Below are 13499 nucleotides of genomic sequence, written 5' to 3' on the forward strand. Positions count from 1 at the left end.
GCGGCGCTGGTGCGCAGGGCTGGCGGCAGAGCGGAGGCGGGGGAGGTACGGAGCAGGGGCTGCTGCGCCTTCCAGGGATGAAGAATGGTGGCGAGGCCGGAGGGAGGCTACCCAGTGAAGGGACAAGCATGGGCCAAGAAAAGGAGGGGGAGGCCTGGGGACCCTCCTGCCCAGCCCAAAGCCCTCACCTTTGAGTACATCGCAGCCCATCACCGAGAGGCGGCCGCTCTCCACCAGGTAGCCCACAGGCACGTTCCAGCCAACTGTGCGATTGATGCCCGTGTGGCAGGACTTCACGCCTTTCAGGGTGTCAATGGTCACATGGGAGCTCCTCCTGACCACAGCCACGGCGTAATAGGAGGTACCGACCTCTAGGAGGGGAGGGGAGTAGGTGAGGGCAGCAGGGAGAGGCCTCAAGAGAGGCTACACCAGCACCCTGCCTGGGCCGGCTGTGGGAGAGGTGTGTGCACGGAGCATGGCTGTACACATGCATGTGCGCATAGCGTTCTCGTTACCAAGAGAGCAAGTGGGCTTAATCTACATGTATTAAGAGACCCTGCCCTCTAGCCTCTTGAGGTAGAGACGATCCTGAGATATTGATGTATTCATTGATTTCCCCCTCTTCCTTCCCAAGCAGCTGGTGCTTAGCTGGGTTCACATTTGCTCACATCAGGGGAGTTATTTAGCTGAACAGAAAGCAGAAGCAGCCAGCAAGTCCTTGCTCTCCCAAAGCCTAGGCGCCTAGGAGAACTTGGAGGGTTTGGGGGAATGGTATCAGGGTCATAGGAAGAAGGGTGTCTGGGAGGAGCAGGGGAGCCGAGGAGGGGATTCCCCAGATGAGGAGCGGCGATTTCCTGGTGCTGAGGGGGTTGAAGGAGAGTGAGACAGAGGCAGAGACAGAGAGAACTAGCGATGTGGCCCCAAGTCACTCACGACCCTGAATGCTGCAGGGTGTGTGTGGTGGGGCCAGGGCTCTGCAGCCTTGCGAAACATTCCCCTGCGCCAAGGTGGCCCCAAGGGGCTGTTCAGGCAAAGCACAGATGACTCAGCTATGGGAACTGATGACCAGAGGGTCTCCCATCGCACGAGCGCGCACACACAGGCATGCACGCATGCACAAACTGCCCGGTGGTGTGGGAGGCCATATCAGAATGAAGTTGAGTTCTAGAACATAAAGCCAGTGTTACTTCTTGCACACCAGGGTCTGGCCCCCGCCAACCTAAGTAGCTCCATCTGGTACCATCCTCTGACTCACCCACCTTGTGTCTTACCAATCCTCTGGACCGCCTGAGATCGTTGCGGGGGCTCAGCTTACCCATCACCTCTGCAGAGCACCATCCTGCCTGCTCTATTTCAGTGGGTTTCCCCGCAACCCTCGTTTTCTCTGTCCTGCCCTTTCCTTTTCTTCACAGCACCCCCAACATGTGTCACTGTATTGTTTTGGGTGTGTTTGTTTACTCTCTGCTCTGTGAGGGCAGGAAGGTCTCTTTGTTTACTGCTGCATGCTCATGACCAGCGGGTAGCAGGTGCTCAGTAGAGATGTGGAGTTAATTAAAGAGGGAGAGGTGCGCGGGGCCTCGGAGGCAGAGCTGTTTCTGGCTGATGGGTGTGCAGGGTTGGACTGTACCGTGTGTCATTTGATGGCCATTAGTTCAACAAGGAACCAGCTAGTGCTTTCTCCAAGCGAGATGCTGTGTGGAGTTCCAGAGGGTAGACACAGGGGAAGACTGGACCCTCCTCTGACCCTCCTCTGGGGACTAACGAGACTGAGCAGGCAGAGGCTTGCAGAGACCATGGGGTTGCAGGCAAGAGAGGCCCTGCTCCAGGGAGGGAGGGGCTCAGGGAGCACCTTGGAGGAGGTGACAGTTGCGCTGGACTGTGATGGAGGCCAGGCACCGGCCAAGCAGAGGTGGCGGGGGAGACACAGGAGCCGGCTGAGCTGGAGGCAGGTCCCGTGTGTGATGCGGGGACTGGGCAAAGGAACTCACTCTTTCCAGCACATACCACATGTCAGGTGGGCACACGGCCTGGCTCATTTAGTCTGGGTGACAGCGCAGGTGTTACTATCCCCATTGTACAGTCTGGGAAGTGGAGGCTGGCCAACGTCACAGAAGTCATGGGAAGGGGAAGTGCTGGGTCTGTTGAGCTGTGCCGCTTGCAGGCACTCCCTACCCAGAGCCGGGCTTCTGAAGGGAGGCCCTGAGTGTGCAGGTGGCTCAGCATTAAGGACACTTTGCTCACCCGAGGCAGTTACAGGCACAGCACCATGCCCGGCACCACACCAGGCCCGGGGCCACACCAGGCCCGCAGTAAGAGCTGAGTGGGCACAGGCTAGGGGGCTGCTGGGCTCCCTGCGGGGAAGAGCAGACTTGGGGCAGCTATCTGTGTCCCTGGAGCTCCTGTACCTGGGCAATTTGAGAGAGACTTAGGGCGTTCGTCTGGCTGGGACTCCAGGACTACTCTGTGGACAGGGCTGATGGCCAGCTCAGGCCAGGCCCAGCAAGGGCAGCCTGGAGAGCTGTCCTCTCTTGTCCCACTGCACCCTCCTACCTTGATCATACACTTCGCCCACCACGGGCTTCAGGCCGTGCTCCTTTCCCGCCTCATAGACGGCTCCTCCATCCAGAGTGATGGCGTCAGCCTCCTGGGCCTGCAAGGAAACACGGCTCAGCCAAGCCTGGCCCAGCCGGCCTGCTCAGCAAAGAACTCGGGACACCTACCAGATGGCCTGGGGCCCCACCCCAAGCCCCAGAGGGCTGTGCTGTCCTTCTCATCTGTCCCAGGAGCCCAACCAGGGCCCAGGGCTCTCCCCCTTTCCCAGGCCAGGGATTCACCTTGTTTCCTAATAATGTTATTAAAAAAAATACTAATCATTGATTTTGCAGGACTTAATATCATAGTAAAAAAATCAGATAGTAGAAAACGGCGCGCAGTGAAAAGTGAGTCTCCCTCGCTTTCTGTCCCTTCACCCTGCGCCTCTCCTGCTGCCCTAGGTTTTCTAGCTTTTTTTCTCTAAGGTGCTCTATGCTTGGGGTTTCTGCCCTCACATGGAGCCTGACCCACAGCCTTGGCCCCACTGTGGGCCTGTGATAGAATTAGGTCTTGGGGGCATATTGGGGGCAGAGCTGGAATGAAAAGCCAGCTTTCTTTGCACCCACCCGGGAGGGACGCCACTCTCTGGTGATGCCTCTGAGGATTGTCAATGTCATTTAGCAGGTCTCAGCAGACCTGCTCTCCTATCCCATACTCACCCACCTGGGAGTCCAGCCCCTGCTCCTCCTTCCCCAGAAACCACACAAGCCCCATTCTGGAAAGCCCCGTGGCAAGATGAGCAAGTAGCCCGCTGTGGCCACTGAGGGTCACCACCATCTGCACCCCCTTGGCAGGGGCCTTGTGGAAGGGAAGCCTCTCAGGCGCCTTTCCTTGCTGGAGCCCCTCTGAGCAGCGGGTCCTCCTGAGGCTCCCACCTCCTGGCCCGGCCCAGCGGGGTGCAAGCTGGCCTCGTTGCCGGGGAGACTTGGGAGATCCTATCGGCCGGGCCTGGCAGGGCGAGGTCGGCTCCTTTCCCGGTGAATGAGGCTGTTGTGTGCTCGCTCCTGAGTCAGAGCCCTCTTGCCTGGCAGAGTGGAAGGGAGAGGACTCACCGCGATGAGCTGGACGCAGTGGTCGGCCGAGGTGCCCTGGACGCAGAGGAGGGAGGGCTGGATGCCCGCTTCCTGGAAGGCCTTGCTCATGTTGCTGCACTTGTGCTGCTCTGGGTCCGAGGTGGCGCACCACCGCACCTCCATGCCACCCAGCACTGCGGGCAGGGGACCGTGAGGCCCGGCTCCCCCGCCAAGCCCAGCCCCGGCCCACCATGGAGGGTGGCTCCAGCAGTTCTGTGTGAGCCCATTCGCCTGGACAGCCAGTCCTCTAGGGCAGCCCTGCCCTCCCACAGGGAGGCACTAGGCGCAGAGACAGGGGAAGGGCTGGTATTCCTGTGCTCAGGGCCTCTCTGACCAGGGGCACGACTGCGGGCAAATGGAATGGCTCAGAACCCGGCCCTTTACAGAGGAGTAGGAGGGTCTACAGGTCGCTTCTCAGCCACCCCCACCTGGTGGGAGCACTGGCTAGGGAGTCTCGGCAGGCCCTGGAAGTGGAAGCTTCTTCCCCTCTCCAGGCCTCCAGAAGAGAATGCTCGTGTGGGTTGCCTCACCCAGCAGTGTCCCTGGGCCTTCCTCATGAACTGGGGACAGGAGAGTGAGGTGAGGGGGCCGTGGGTGGGCTGCCCTCCAGGAGCCCTGCACCCTCGGGGAGTGTCTGCGATTATGCTGGCTGCAAACCCACCCTCGGTGGGCACAGTGCCAGACCCTGCCAAGGGAAGACGGCAGGCACAGAGGGGAGGCTGAGGACCCATCAGGGTAGGTTCAAGCCTCTCTGAGCCTGCTTCATCTTCTGAGAGAGCAGATAAAAACCCCACCTTCTGTGTTGAAAGTAAACTCTTGTAGAGAGCCTGAGACACCCAGATCCTCAGTGGACTTCTGCTTATGCCTCAGGATCTGACCGGGTCAGAGTCCCCTAGAGCTCCCAGGCTAGGGGCCCAGAGGAAGGGGTGCTGGAGCCCTTTGGGGCTGATGACTTTCAGGCCTGAGCTCCTCTGCATTCACCCTGCCCCAGCCAGCACTGCCAGAGGCCTGTGCTGGAGGGAAACGCATGACTCCCCCCCGAAACCAGGTCACCCTCCCGTGGCAGCCCCACCAGCCCAAGGGCCGAGACTGAAGCTTCCCCCACAGCCCTCCCCTCCCCACTCCCGGCGGCGCCCTGGAAGGTCGAACTGCCCTCCCCCCCGCAGCGCTCCAAGCCCCCCACCACCCAGGCGGGAAACTGCAAAGTTCCGACGGGGCGGGGGTGGGGGTGGGGGTGGGGGTGGCTTCATCGTTTGCACTGACGAGTGCGTCGCCTGCGGCCAGGGCGGTGCCACGAACTCCATCCCCGCGGCGCTCGCCCTCCGCGATCCCCGCGAGCCGCTCCCCGAGGTCCCGTCTCCCGTCCCACCACCCCGGGCCCTGACTCCCTGGGGCGCCGACGCGAGGAGACCCGGCCTCCGTCCCCACCTCCATCCCTGCATGTGCAAGGCCCCCCCAGGCGGACTCCCGCGCCCCTCCTGGTCAGTCCCTCTGAATCTTCTCCCGCGGGGGCTTGGGAGAAAGAGCTGCTCTGGCCCCCCAAAGTCTCCCTGAGTTCCTGCGCCCGTCAGGAGGCGCCGCCCTCTGGGAGCTCCTCTCCACACTCCAAGGCCTCCCCACCACGCCTCAGCCCCACGCTTCTCCTTCGAGCGTCGGAAGCCTCGGGTTTTCAGGGCCGGCTCAAGGCCGCCTCCTCCAAGAAGCCTTCCAGACATCCCCGTCTGCGCTTCAGTGCTAGTTCCCTCCGCCGTCCTCACTCGACGCCGAGCCCCTGCCTCCCCTGTCTCTCTCACTCCCCCGGAGCCGCAGGCTCAGGCACATTTCCAGCCCCGGGACCTGCTCAGCCGGGCTGCAGCGCCCAGGACCCCCGCCCGCCTTCGGCTCTCACGGCGGGGCCTCACCGGTGCGCAGAGCCAGGAGCAGCCACGGAGCCCGGCTCGGACCCCGCATGGCGCCGTCGGGGCTGGCTGGGGCCGGGCTGGGGCTGCGGCCGGGGCCGGGTCCAGGTCCGAGGAAGTCAGCAGCAGCCGGGCTTCCTCCCTGCTCCCTCCTCACGCTGGCCCGAGCTCCTTAAATGCGGCCGGGAGTTCCTGGGCGGAATCCACGCCCCCGGGGCGCAGGTCACCTCCCTCCGTCCCCGGACGCCACACCTGGGCTGCCCCGGCGCGCCCCCTGCTGGAAGCCCGGCCTCACGCTCGGGCCCCGGCGCGCCCCCTGCTGGAAGCCCGGCCTCACGCTCGGGCCCGGGCCCCGCTGTTCGGGGTCTTCCCCTCAACCTCCTAGCCCGCATTCCAGGGTGTCCTCCCCTCCTCCTGTCCTAGAAGGACTCCAGATCCCATGTCTAACTGCAGAGAGACAAGCTCAGATGTGGAAGGAAGAAGAGGTCAGAATCCCAGAGTCGGGGCTGGAGGGTAGCTGGAAGATTGGTATCTAATTCACGCAGCAGCTCCCTCCCAGCGCACCTGCCAGAGGATCTAGGATACAGAGAGGCGCCCAGGCCGACCGCCCTGGCGAGGGAGGAGCTGGGCAGGGGCATCGTGGCCTAGCCCACTGCCCGAGTCAGGCATCCAGTCAGTGGCAGAGCCAGCTGATTGGAAGGTGAGAAGAGGACCAGAGAGGAACTGGAGGAAGCGGAAAAGGAGAAACAGGCGGAGAAGGGGAGGAAGAGAGTGAAGAAGGTGAGGGAGGAAAGGCTGGGTTGACCATATTTCTAGGACAGTGGTTCTCAGCGTGGTCCCTAGGCCAGCAACGTGAGCATCACCCTGAAACTTGCTGGAAATGCAAGTGCTCGGGCCCCACCTCCGACCCGCTGGATCGACAGCTCTGGGGGCGGGGCCCACAATCTGTTTTTATTTTGGGGCAGAGCAAATGTTGAGAACCACGGTTCCAGGGGGGCAAAAGCTGCACTCCCCATGTGGTTGGGGATGCGGGGAATGAACTGAAGAAATTGTTAGTCATCTGCCTCCATTTAGGTCTCACCTTTTGTCATCAGCCCCTCTAAGTACTCAGAAATGATGTCTCTCTCTCTCTGACATGGGTAAGTACAACAGTGAGAGAGAAGAGATCCCTCTGAGTTTGTCCTTGAGCTTGCTCTGCGCCCTGGGGAAGGAAGCCCTCCCTCCTCCTATGGGGCCATGAAGCTACTGCTTATCACACACTGGATCAGGGGAAGGAATGTGGGCTGGGCTTCAGGAGACTCGAGCTCTACTTTTTAAAAACCAACGACTTACGGACCCTGGGCAAGTTCATTGCCCTCTCTGGGTTCGTTCCCCATATGTAAAAGGTAGGTCATGATGGCCCTGACGTGCCATACTTTCCATCTCCTGTCTGCTCTGGAGGACTCATGTGCTGTGGAAGCTGTTTCTCCATCCCCCCAGATGGGTCCCTTCTTCCTAGTTTGCACAAAGCTGCCGAATGGACTAGCAGGCAGCCCTGCTAGAGGGGCTAATGGCTTGTCCTAAGAAGGTGGAATAAATAGAAGTGTCCTTAACAAGCCTCGTCCTCCTGACCGCGAGGATAGAAAGGCTCATTTGGCACACTCCAGGAGCCACCAGATGACTGGCAGGATTTGTTTGTTGACTAAGTCCTTCCTTTGGCAAAACTCCACGTGACGCTGATAGGGAGTGAGAACAACTATAACCTAAGAGGTTTGCTGGGCTCTTTCACAATGAGGTTCTTCCCTTATCTCTTGGGTGTCATTCAGCTGTGACTCATCAGTGAACTTGCTGCCTCTGGGTTCTCGGGGATTCTACATCTGGCCCATTTGCCCAGGGTTGGCATGAACGCACATCACCTTTGTGGAATGGGGAAGTCTGCCTCAGCTTGAGCCAGGATTCTGCCATTTCTGGGGTCCAGACATACCTGGGTGTGCCAGAGAAATGGGTGGGATGTAATGAGAGAGTAATAAGCCGGTAGTTTAACCCACAAACAGCCTTCTGGAGGAGCAGAAGCTGAGGTTAGTTTGGTCCCCATTCTAGACTCATATTGAGATTAGAGGGAGAGCATACAAACTAAAGGAACTGGTGTCACTGACACTTCGATCAGATTCTGGGGCCTAAGCAGCTCTGCCTGAGCCTCCCTGACCCTACCCCATAATATGAAATACAAAGAGCTCTTCTCCACTCTTGCCAAAGACACGGCTCTGGCTCTCCAAGGATTCAGAGCGCCCAGAAGCATTGAGCTTGCTTGTCAGGGAGTTGAGGAACAGTACATTGCATGGAGGGAATACACCACAGGCAGCCTCAGAAAGAGGGGGCCTTTGACAGGAGACTGAGAAGGTCCATCAGCAGGTAGTGGCTAAAGAGCCAGCAAAAGGTGACCTCCTTTACCCAAAATGGAGTAAAATATTTTACTTAGGAAAAAATATTTTTCAACAAATCATAATTTCTGTTTGTCTATTTCTATGGCCCGCAATGTCTTTAAGAACAAGCCAAATAGTTTCATTCTGGGGACCCTGGAAGGCTGGTGTGCCCTGAGAAAGCTGGGGTGTGAGCACCGGCAGTGGTGTGATGTCAGAGGACGTTACACTCTTGCCGACGGGTCGGGGTGTGAGCACCTGCAGTAGCGTGGTGTCAGAGGACGTTACACTCTTGCCGACGGGTCGGGGTGTGAGCACCTGCAGTAGCGTGGTGTCAGAGGACGTTACACTCTTGCCGACGGGTCGGGGTGTGAGCACCTGCAGTAGCGTGGTGTCAGAGGACGTTACGCTCTTGCTGACTGGTCGGGGTGTGAGCACCTGCAGTAGCGTGGTGTCAGAGGACGTTACGCTCTTGCTGACTGGTCGGGGTGTGAGCACCTGCAGTAGCGTGGTGTCAGAGGACGTTACGCTCTTGCTGACGGGTCGGGGTGTGAGCACCTGCAGTAGCGTGGTGTCAGAGGACGTTACGCTCTTGCTGACGGGTCGGGGTGTGAGCACCTGCAGTAGCGTGATGTCAGAGGACGTTACGCTCTTGCTGGCTGATTGGGGTGTGAGCACCTGCAGTAGTGTGATGTCAGAGGACGTTACGCTCTTGCTGGCTGATTGGGGTGTGAGCACCTGCAGTAGTGTGATGTCAGAGGATGTTACTCTCTTACTGACGGGTTGGGGTGTGAGCACCTGCAGTAGTGTGATGTCAGAGGATGTTACTCTCTTACTGATGGGTTGGGGTGTGAGCACCTGCAGTAGTGTGATGTCAGAGGATGTTACTCTCTTACTGATGGGTTGGGGTGTGAGCACCTGCAGTAGTGTGATGTCAGAGGACGTTACACTCTTGCTGACTGGTTGGGGTGTGAGCACCTGCAGTAGTGTGATGTCAGAGGACGTTACACTCTTGCTGGGTGATTAGGGTGTGAGCACCTGAAGTAGTGTGATGTCAGAGGACGTTACACTCTTGCTGACTGGTTGGGGTGTGAGCACCTGCAGTAGTGTGATGTCAGAGGATGTTACTCTCTTACTGACAGGTTGGGGTGTGAGCACCTGCAGTAGTGTGATGTCAGAGGACGTTACACTCCTGCTGGCTGGTTGGGACGTGAGCACCTGCAGTAGTGTGATGTCAGAGGACGTTACACTCCTGCTGACTGGTTGGGACGTGAGCACCTGCAGTAGTGTGATGTCAGAGGACGTTACACTCCTGCTGACTGGTTGGGACGTGAGCACCTGCAGTAGTGTGATGTCAGAGGATGTTACACTCTTGCTGGCTGGTTGGGGTGTGAGCACCTGCAGTAGTGTGATGTCAGAGGATGTTACTCTCTTACTGACGGGTTGGGGTGTGAGCACCTGCAGTAGTGTGATGTCAGAGGATGTTACTCTCTTACTGATGGGTTGGGGTGTGAGCACCTGCAGTAGTGTGATGTCAGAGGACGTTACACTCTTGCTGGGTGATTGGGGTGTGAGCACCTGCAGTAGTGTGATGTCAGAGGACGTTACACTCTTGCTGACTGGTTGGGGTGTGAGCACCTGCAGTAGTGTGATGTCAGAGGACGTTACTCTCTTACTGACGGGTCGGGGTGTGAGCACCTGCAGTAGTGTGATGTCAGAGGACGTTACACTCTTGCTGGCTGATTGGGGTGTGAGCACCTGCAGTAGTGTGATGTCAGAGGACGTTACACTCTTGCTGACTGGTTGGGGTGTGAGCACCTGCAGTAGTGTGATGTCAGAGGACGTTACTCTCTTACTGACGGGTTGGGGTGTGAGCACCTGCAGTAGTGTGATGTCAGAGGACGTTACACTCCTGCTGGCTGATTGGGGTGTGAGCACCTGCAGTAGTGTGATGTCAGAGGACGTTACACTCCTGCTGACTGGTTGGGACGTGAGCACCTGCAGTAGTGTGATGTCAGAGGACGTTACACTCCTGCTGGCTGGTTGGGACGTGAGCACCTGCAGTAGTGTGATGTCAGAGGACGTTACACTCTTGCTGGCTGATTGGGGTGTGAGCACCTGCAGTAGTGTGATGTCAGAGGATGTTACACTCTTGCTGGGTGGTTGGGGTGTGAGCACCTGCAGTAGTGTGATGTCAGAGGATGTTACACTCTTGCTGACTGGTTGGGGTGTGAGCACCTGCAGTAGTGTGATGTTAGAGGATGTTACACTCTTGCTGACTGGTTAGGACGTGAGCATCTGCAGTAGTGTGATATCAAAGGGTGTTACACTTGCTGACTGCTGAATCTGAATTTGTATATTGAGAACAATGGCAGAGCTATTGAGCAAGTTTTAGGAATAAAAGCTTTTTTTGTTTTTGTTTTTGCCTCTTTATAGGAAAGGATTTTTTCCTGTGAAGCTAGATGTAGAAGTCCTGTCCATTTGGGCTGTGTGAAACTCTACGTGCAGGATTTTCAAAGGCAGAGTCTATGTGTGATCATTTCTGTGCTCATCACAGGGCCTTGAACATAGAGGATGATTTCTAAGTGTGAACTATTATGTTTTAGGATGTTATTAACTACCATTACTGGTGTCTGATGCTGCTGAAGGGAAGAATGAGAAGAGCCACAGGATTTGGGGACTATGGTGGCCCCAAAGAGCTGTGTGAGCAGTTTCAATGGCATGGCCAGGGCTGAGGCTCGGCCAGGAAACTGAACTCCATGAGGGCAGGGATGGTGTCTTGTCTGCCACCGATCCCAGTGTCTAGCATCAGGTCTGGAATATAGTAGGATTCAATACATAATTATATTATTATAAATGAAGGGAAGAGTGAACAGAGTATCTCAAGATACTTGGCTAAGAAAGGGAGAGGGGCTGTTTTCAGGGGATTCAGTGTTGAGGGTAAGTTTTTATAGGAGAGATTCGATCAGAATGTGAAGAATAAGATCAAGACAAGCAGAGTGGGCAGTGAAGAAAGGAAAACAAAGCATGCTTCTTCCCTGGGGATGGGAGGGGTGGAGGATGGGAAAGGTTCCAACTGAGCTGAGCCTGCCATCAAGTGTAAGTCTCTCAATGCTGAGCTCAGTTTATTAATTATCAAACCACAAAAGCTTTCTTTTCCTGAAAACTTACTTGCAGTTCAGACTTTAATATGTAGAAGAGGATTATAAAGACTCAAAGATGAACTTTGGAGATATAGTTTTAAAGCCATTAATAAATCTCCATCAACTTCCTTGATATAAGAGTTAATCTGAGAAGAAACCAGTATAAAAGGGGGTAAAGAGTGAAGAAGTAAAAATCAAGAATACTATATTTGGCTTTGTCACTAAAGACTTTCAGAGAAATTATTTATACCCCAGCTACTTCCAAGGAGGGCTTCAGCTGACTTATAAAGGAAACATATATGCACAAGGAAGATAAAATCACAAAGCATGTTCGAGAAGGGAGATTATTATACAGGAACCAGAAAAGAAAGACTATAATTGAACAAAGAAATTGGCTTAGAGATTTATAGTCAGACTTTTTTTTTGGAGATGGAGTTTTGCTCTTGTCGCCCAGGCTGGAGTGCAATGGCACAATCTCTGTTCACTGCAACCTCTGCCTCCCGGGTTCCCGCCTCAGCCCCCCAAGTAGCTGGGATTACAGGTGCACACCACCGCACTCGGCTAATTTTTGTATTTTTAGTGGAGACAGGGTTTCACCATGTTGGCCAGGCTGGTCTTGAATTCCTGACCTCAGGTGATCCACCCAGCTCGGCCTTCTAAAGTGCTGGGGTTACGACGTGAGCCACCGCGCCCGGCCTATAGTCAGACCTTTTTACCCTTCTTCATTCCCCCCAACCCTACCAATTTGCAAATGAAGCCACTGCCAACACTTAAAAGAAGGCTGTTTTCAGACCCTTAAAAAGCCACAGCAGTGACTTTACCATACCACAGCGGCCAGCAGGTTCTGGAGTAGAGCTGTGTATTCTCATCTGCCCTGGTACTTCACTGGGGAAAGGAACACAATATAAAATGCCACCTAATACGAGGCATCTAAAGCGGTAAAGGCAGCACAGGAAGCACATTCTCAGCATGAAGTGGCCACCCAAGGACTGCAGGAATTCAGGCACCAAGGGCTGTAACTGGCCAGGTTTCTGCAGGTGAAGGGACTTAGGGTGGCTTTGAAGAAACTAGAACTTTGATAAGGGGACTTGGGTGGGGAGGACACAACAGATGGGAGGTGGTGTTGGCAAAGGAGGCATCCGCATTGACAAACAGCTATGACAAGCTCCGCAGAGGGTGTATAAATAAGAGGTATGGCCAGGGAGGTTAGTTCTGGCAGAGGACTTACTGATTACATACTATATTCCAGGAACTCCACTTTGACAGGTGAATTAATTCATTTGGATTTAGGATACATCGTCACTGAAGAAAGGGAAATAAAAGTTGCACTTTAGGAAAAGTCAGCTGGTGGGTAGCTGGACCAGCAAGGGAGCGGATGAGAGGCTGGGAGATGATTTAAGAGGCCACTGTAATAATCCAGGCCTGGGTGAGGTTAAGAACCTGGATTCGAGCGATGACAGTGGAAATGAGAGCAAGAAAAAATATCACATTCAGGAAGAATTAATAGCATTTGGTGTCTGATGGGAGGTGACCGAGAGAATATAAAGTATAACCATTATTAGCTACAAGTAGAAAAGTAGTTTAAAAGTTTAGTAAAGCTTTTTCCTAGGAAGGGTATGTCAGATAAACTAAATCTGAACCAAGCACTGAACTTTCAGAGAAAGAGATCTATCTAAAAGATGTCTTTTCTAGTCTTAAATACCACTAGGGAAGTAGATATTTTTGATCAGATGACACGCGATTTAGAAAACCTTTTTGTAGAGACTCAACAGTGTGGAACATATGGGACTTTCATACGCTTCGTCTTGTCTTTAGCTATCCCATCTGTGAGGTAAATGTACCCAATTTTAGACATCCTAAAGAAGATAGATTACATCACTCTTTCTAATCTTTTCTACCATCAGAAAATTCATTATATCATTAATTCATTAACAAGTTTCACGTGCTAATTGTTTTTTTGTACTGACTTGTATATAAAGAAATTAATTCGGCCGGGCACAGTGGCTCACACCTGTAATCCCAGCACTTTGGGAGGCCGAGGCGGGCGGATCACAGGTTAGGAGTTCGAGACCAGCCTGGCCAATGTGGTGAAACCCTGTCTCTACTAAAAATACAAAAATTAGCCGGGCATGGTGACAGGTGCCTGTAGTCCCAGCTACTCAGGAGGCTGAGGCAGGAGAATCGCTTGAACCCGGGAGGCAGAGGTTGAAGTGAGCCACGATCACGCGACTGCACTCCAGCCTGGGGGACAGAGCAAGACTCCTCAAAAAAAAAAAAAAAAATTATTCATTCTATTGTAGTTGTAAACCATCCAGATGAAATTGGTTGTTAACAGTTGACTAGCAGAAATAGGATAAATATATGCGCAATACAAGTAGTTTATTTCTTCTTTCG

General features: G+C 54.9%; 1 protein-coding gene across 6 annotated transcripts in view; it reads right to left on the bottom strand.

Annotated features, from left to right (window-relative positions):
- Positions 1-5801, bottom strand: part of MELTF (melanotransferrin) — a 30600-nt gene extending 24799 nt beyond the window's left edge. The window contains exons 1-4 of one of the 6 annotated variants that reach the window (XM_054480484.2): positions 5567-5801; positions 3645-3799; positions 2551-2650; positions 189-371 (exon numbers count right to left, since the gene is read on the bottom strand). In XM_054480484.2, coding sequence (XP_054336459.1) covers positions 189-371; positions 2551-2650; positions 3645-3799; positions 5567-5615 — 487 coding nt within the window. In that variant the 5' untranslated portion in view covers positions 5616-5801. Of the gene's footprint in view, positions 1-188; positions 372-2550; positions 2651-3644; positions 4011-5566 lie in introns of all 6 variants that reach the window. The other 5 variants (XM_063661363.1, XM_063661364.1, XM_054480487.2 and 2 more) reach the window with 5 other exon arrangements.
- Between the last annotated feature and the right edge of the window lie 7698 nt (positions 5802-13499).

The sequence above is a fragment of the Pongo pygmaeus genome, chromosome 2 (genome assembly GCF_028885625.2).
Source record: "Pongo pygmaeus isolate AG05252 chromosome 2, NHGRI_mPonPyg2-v2.0_pri, whole genome shotgun sequence".
NCBI lineage: Eukaryota > Metazoa > Chordata > Mammalia > Primates > Hominidae > Pongo > Pongo pygmaeus.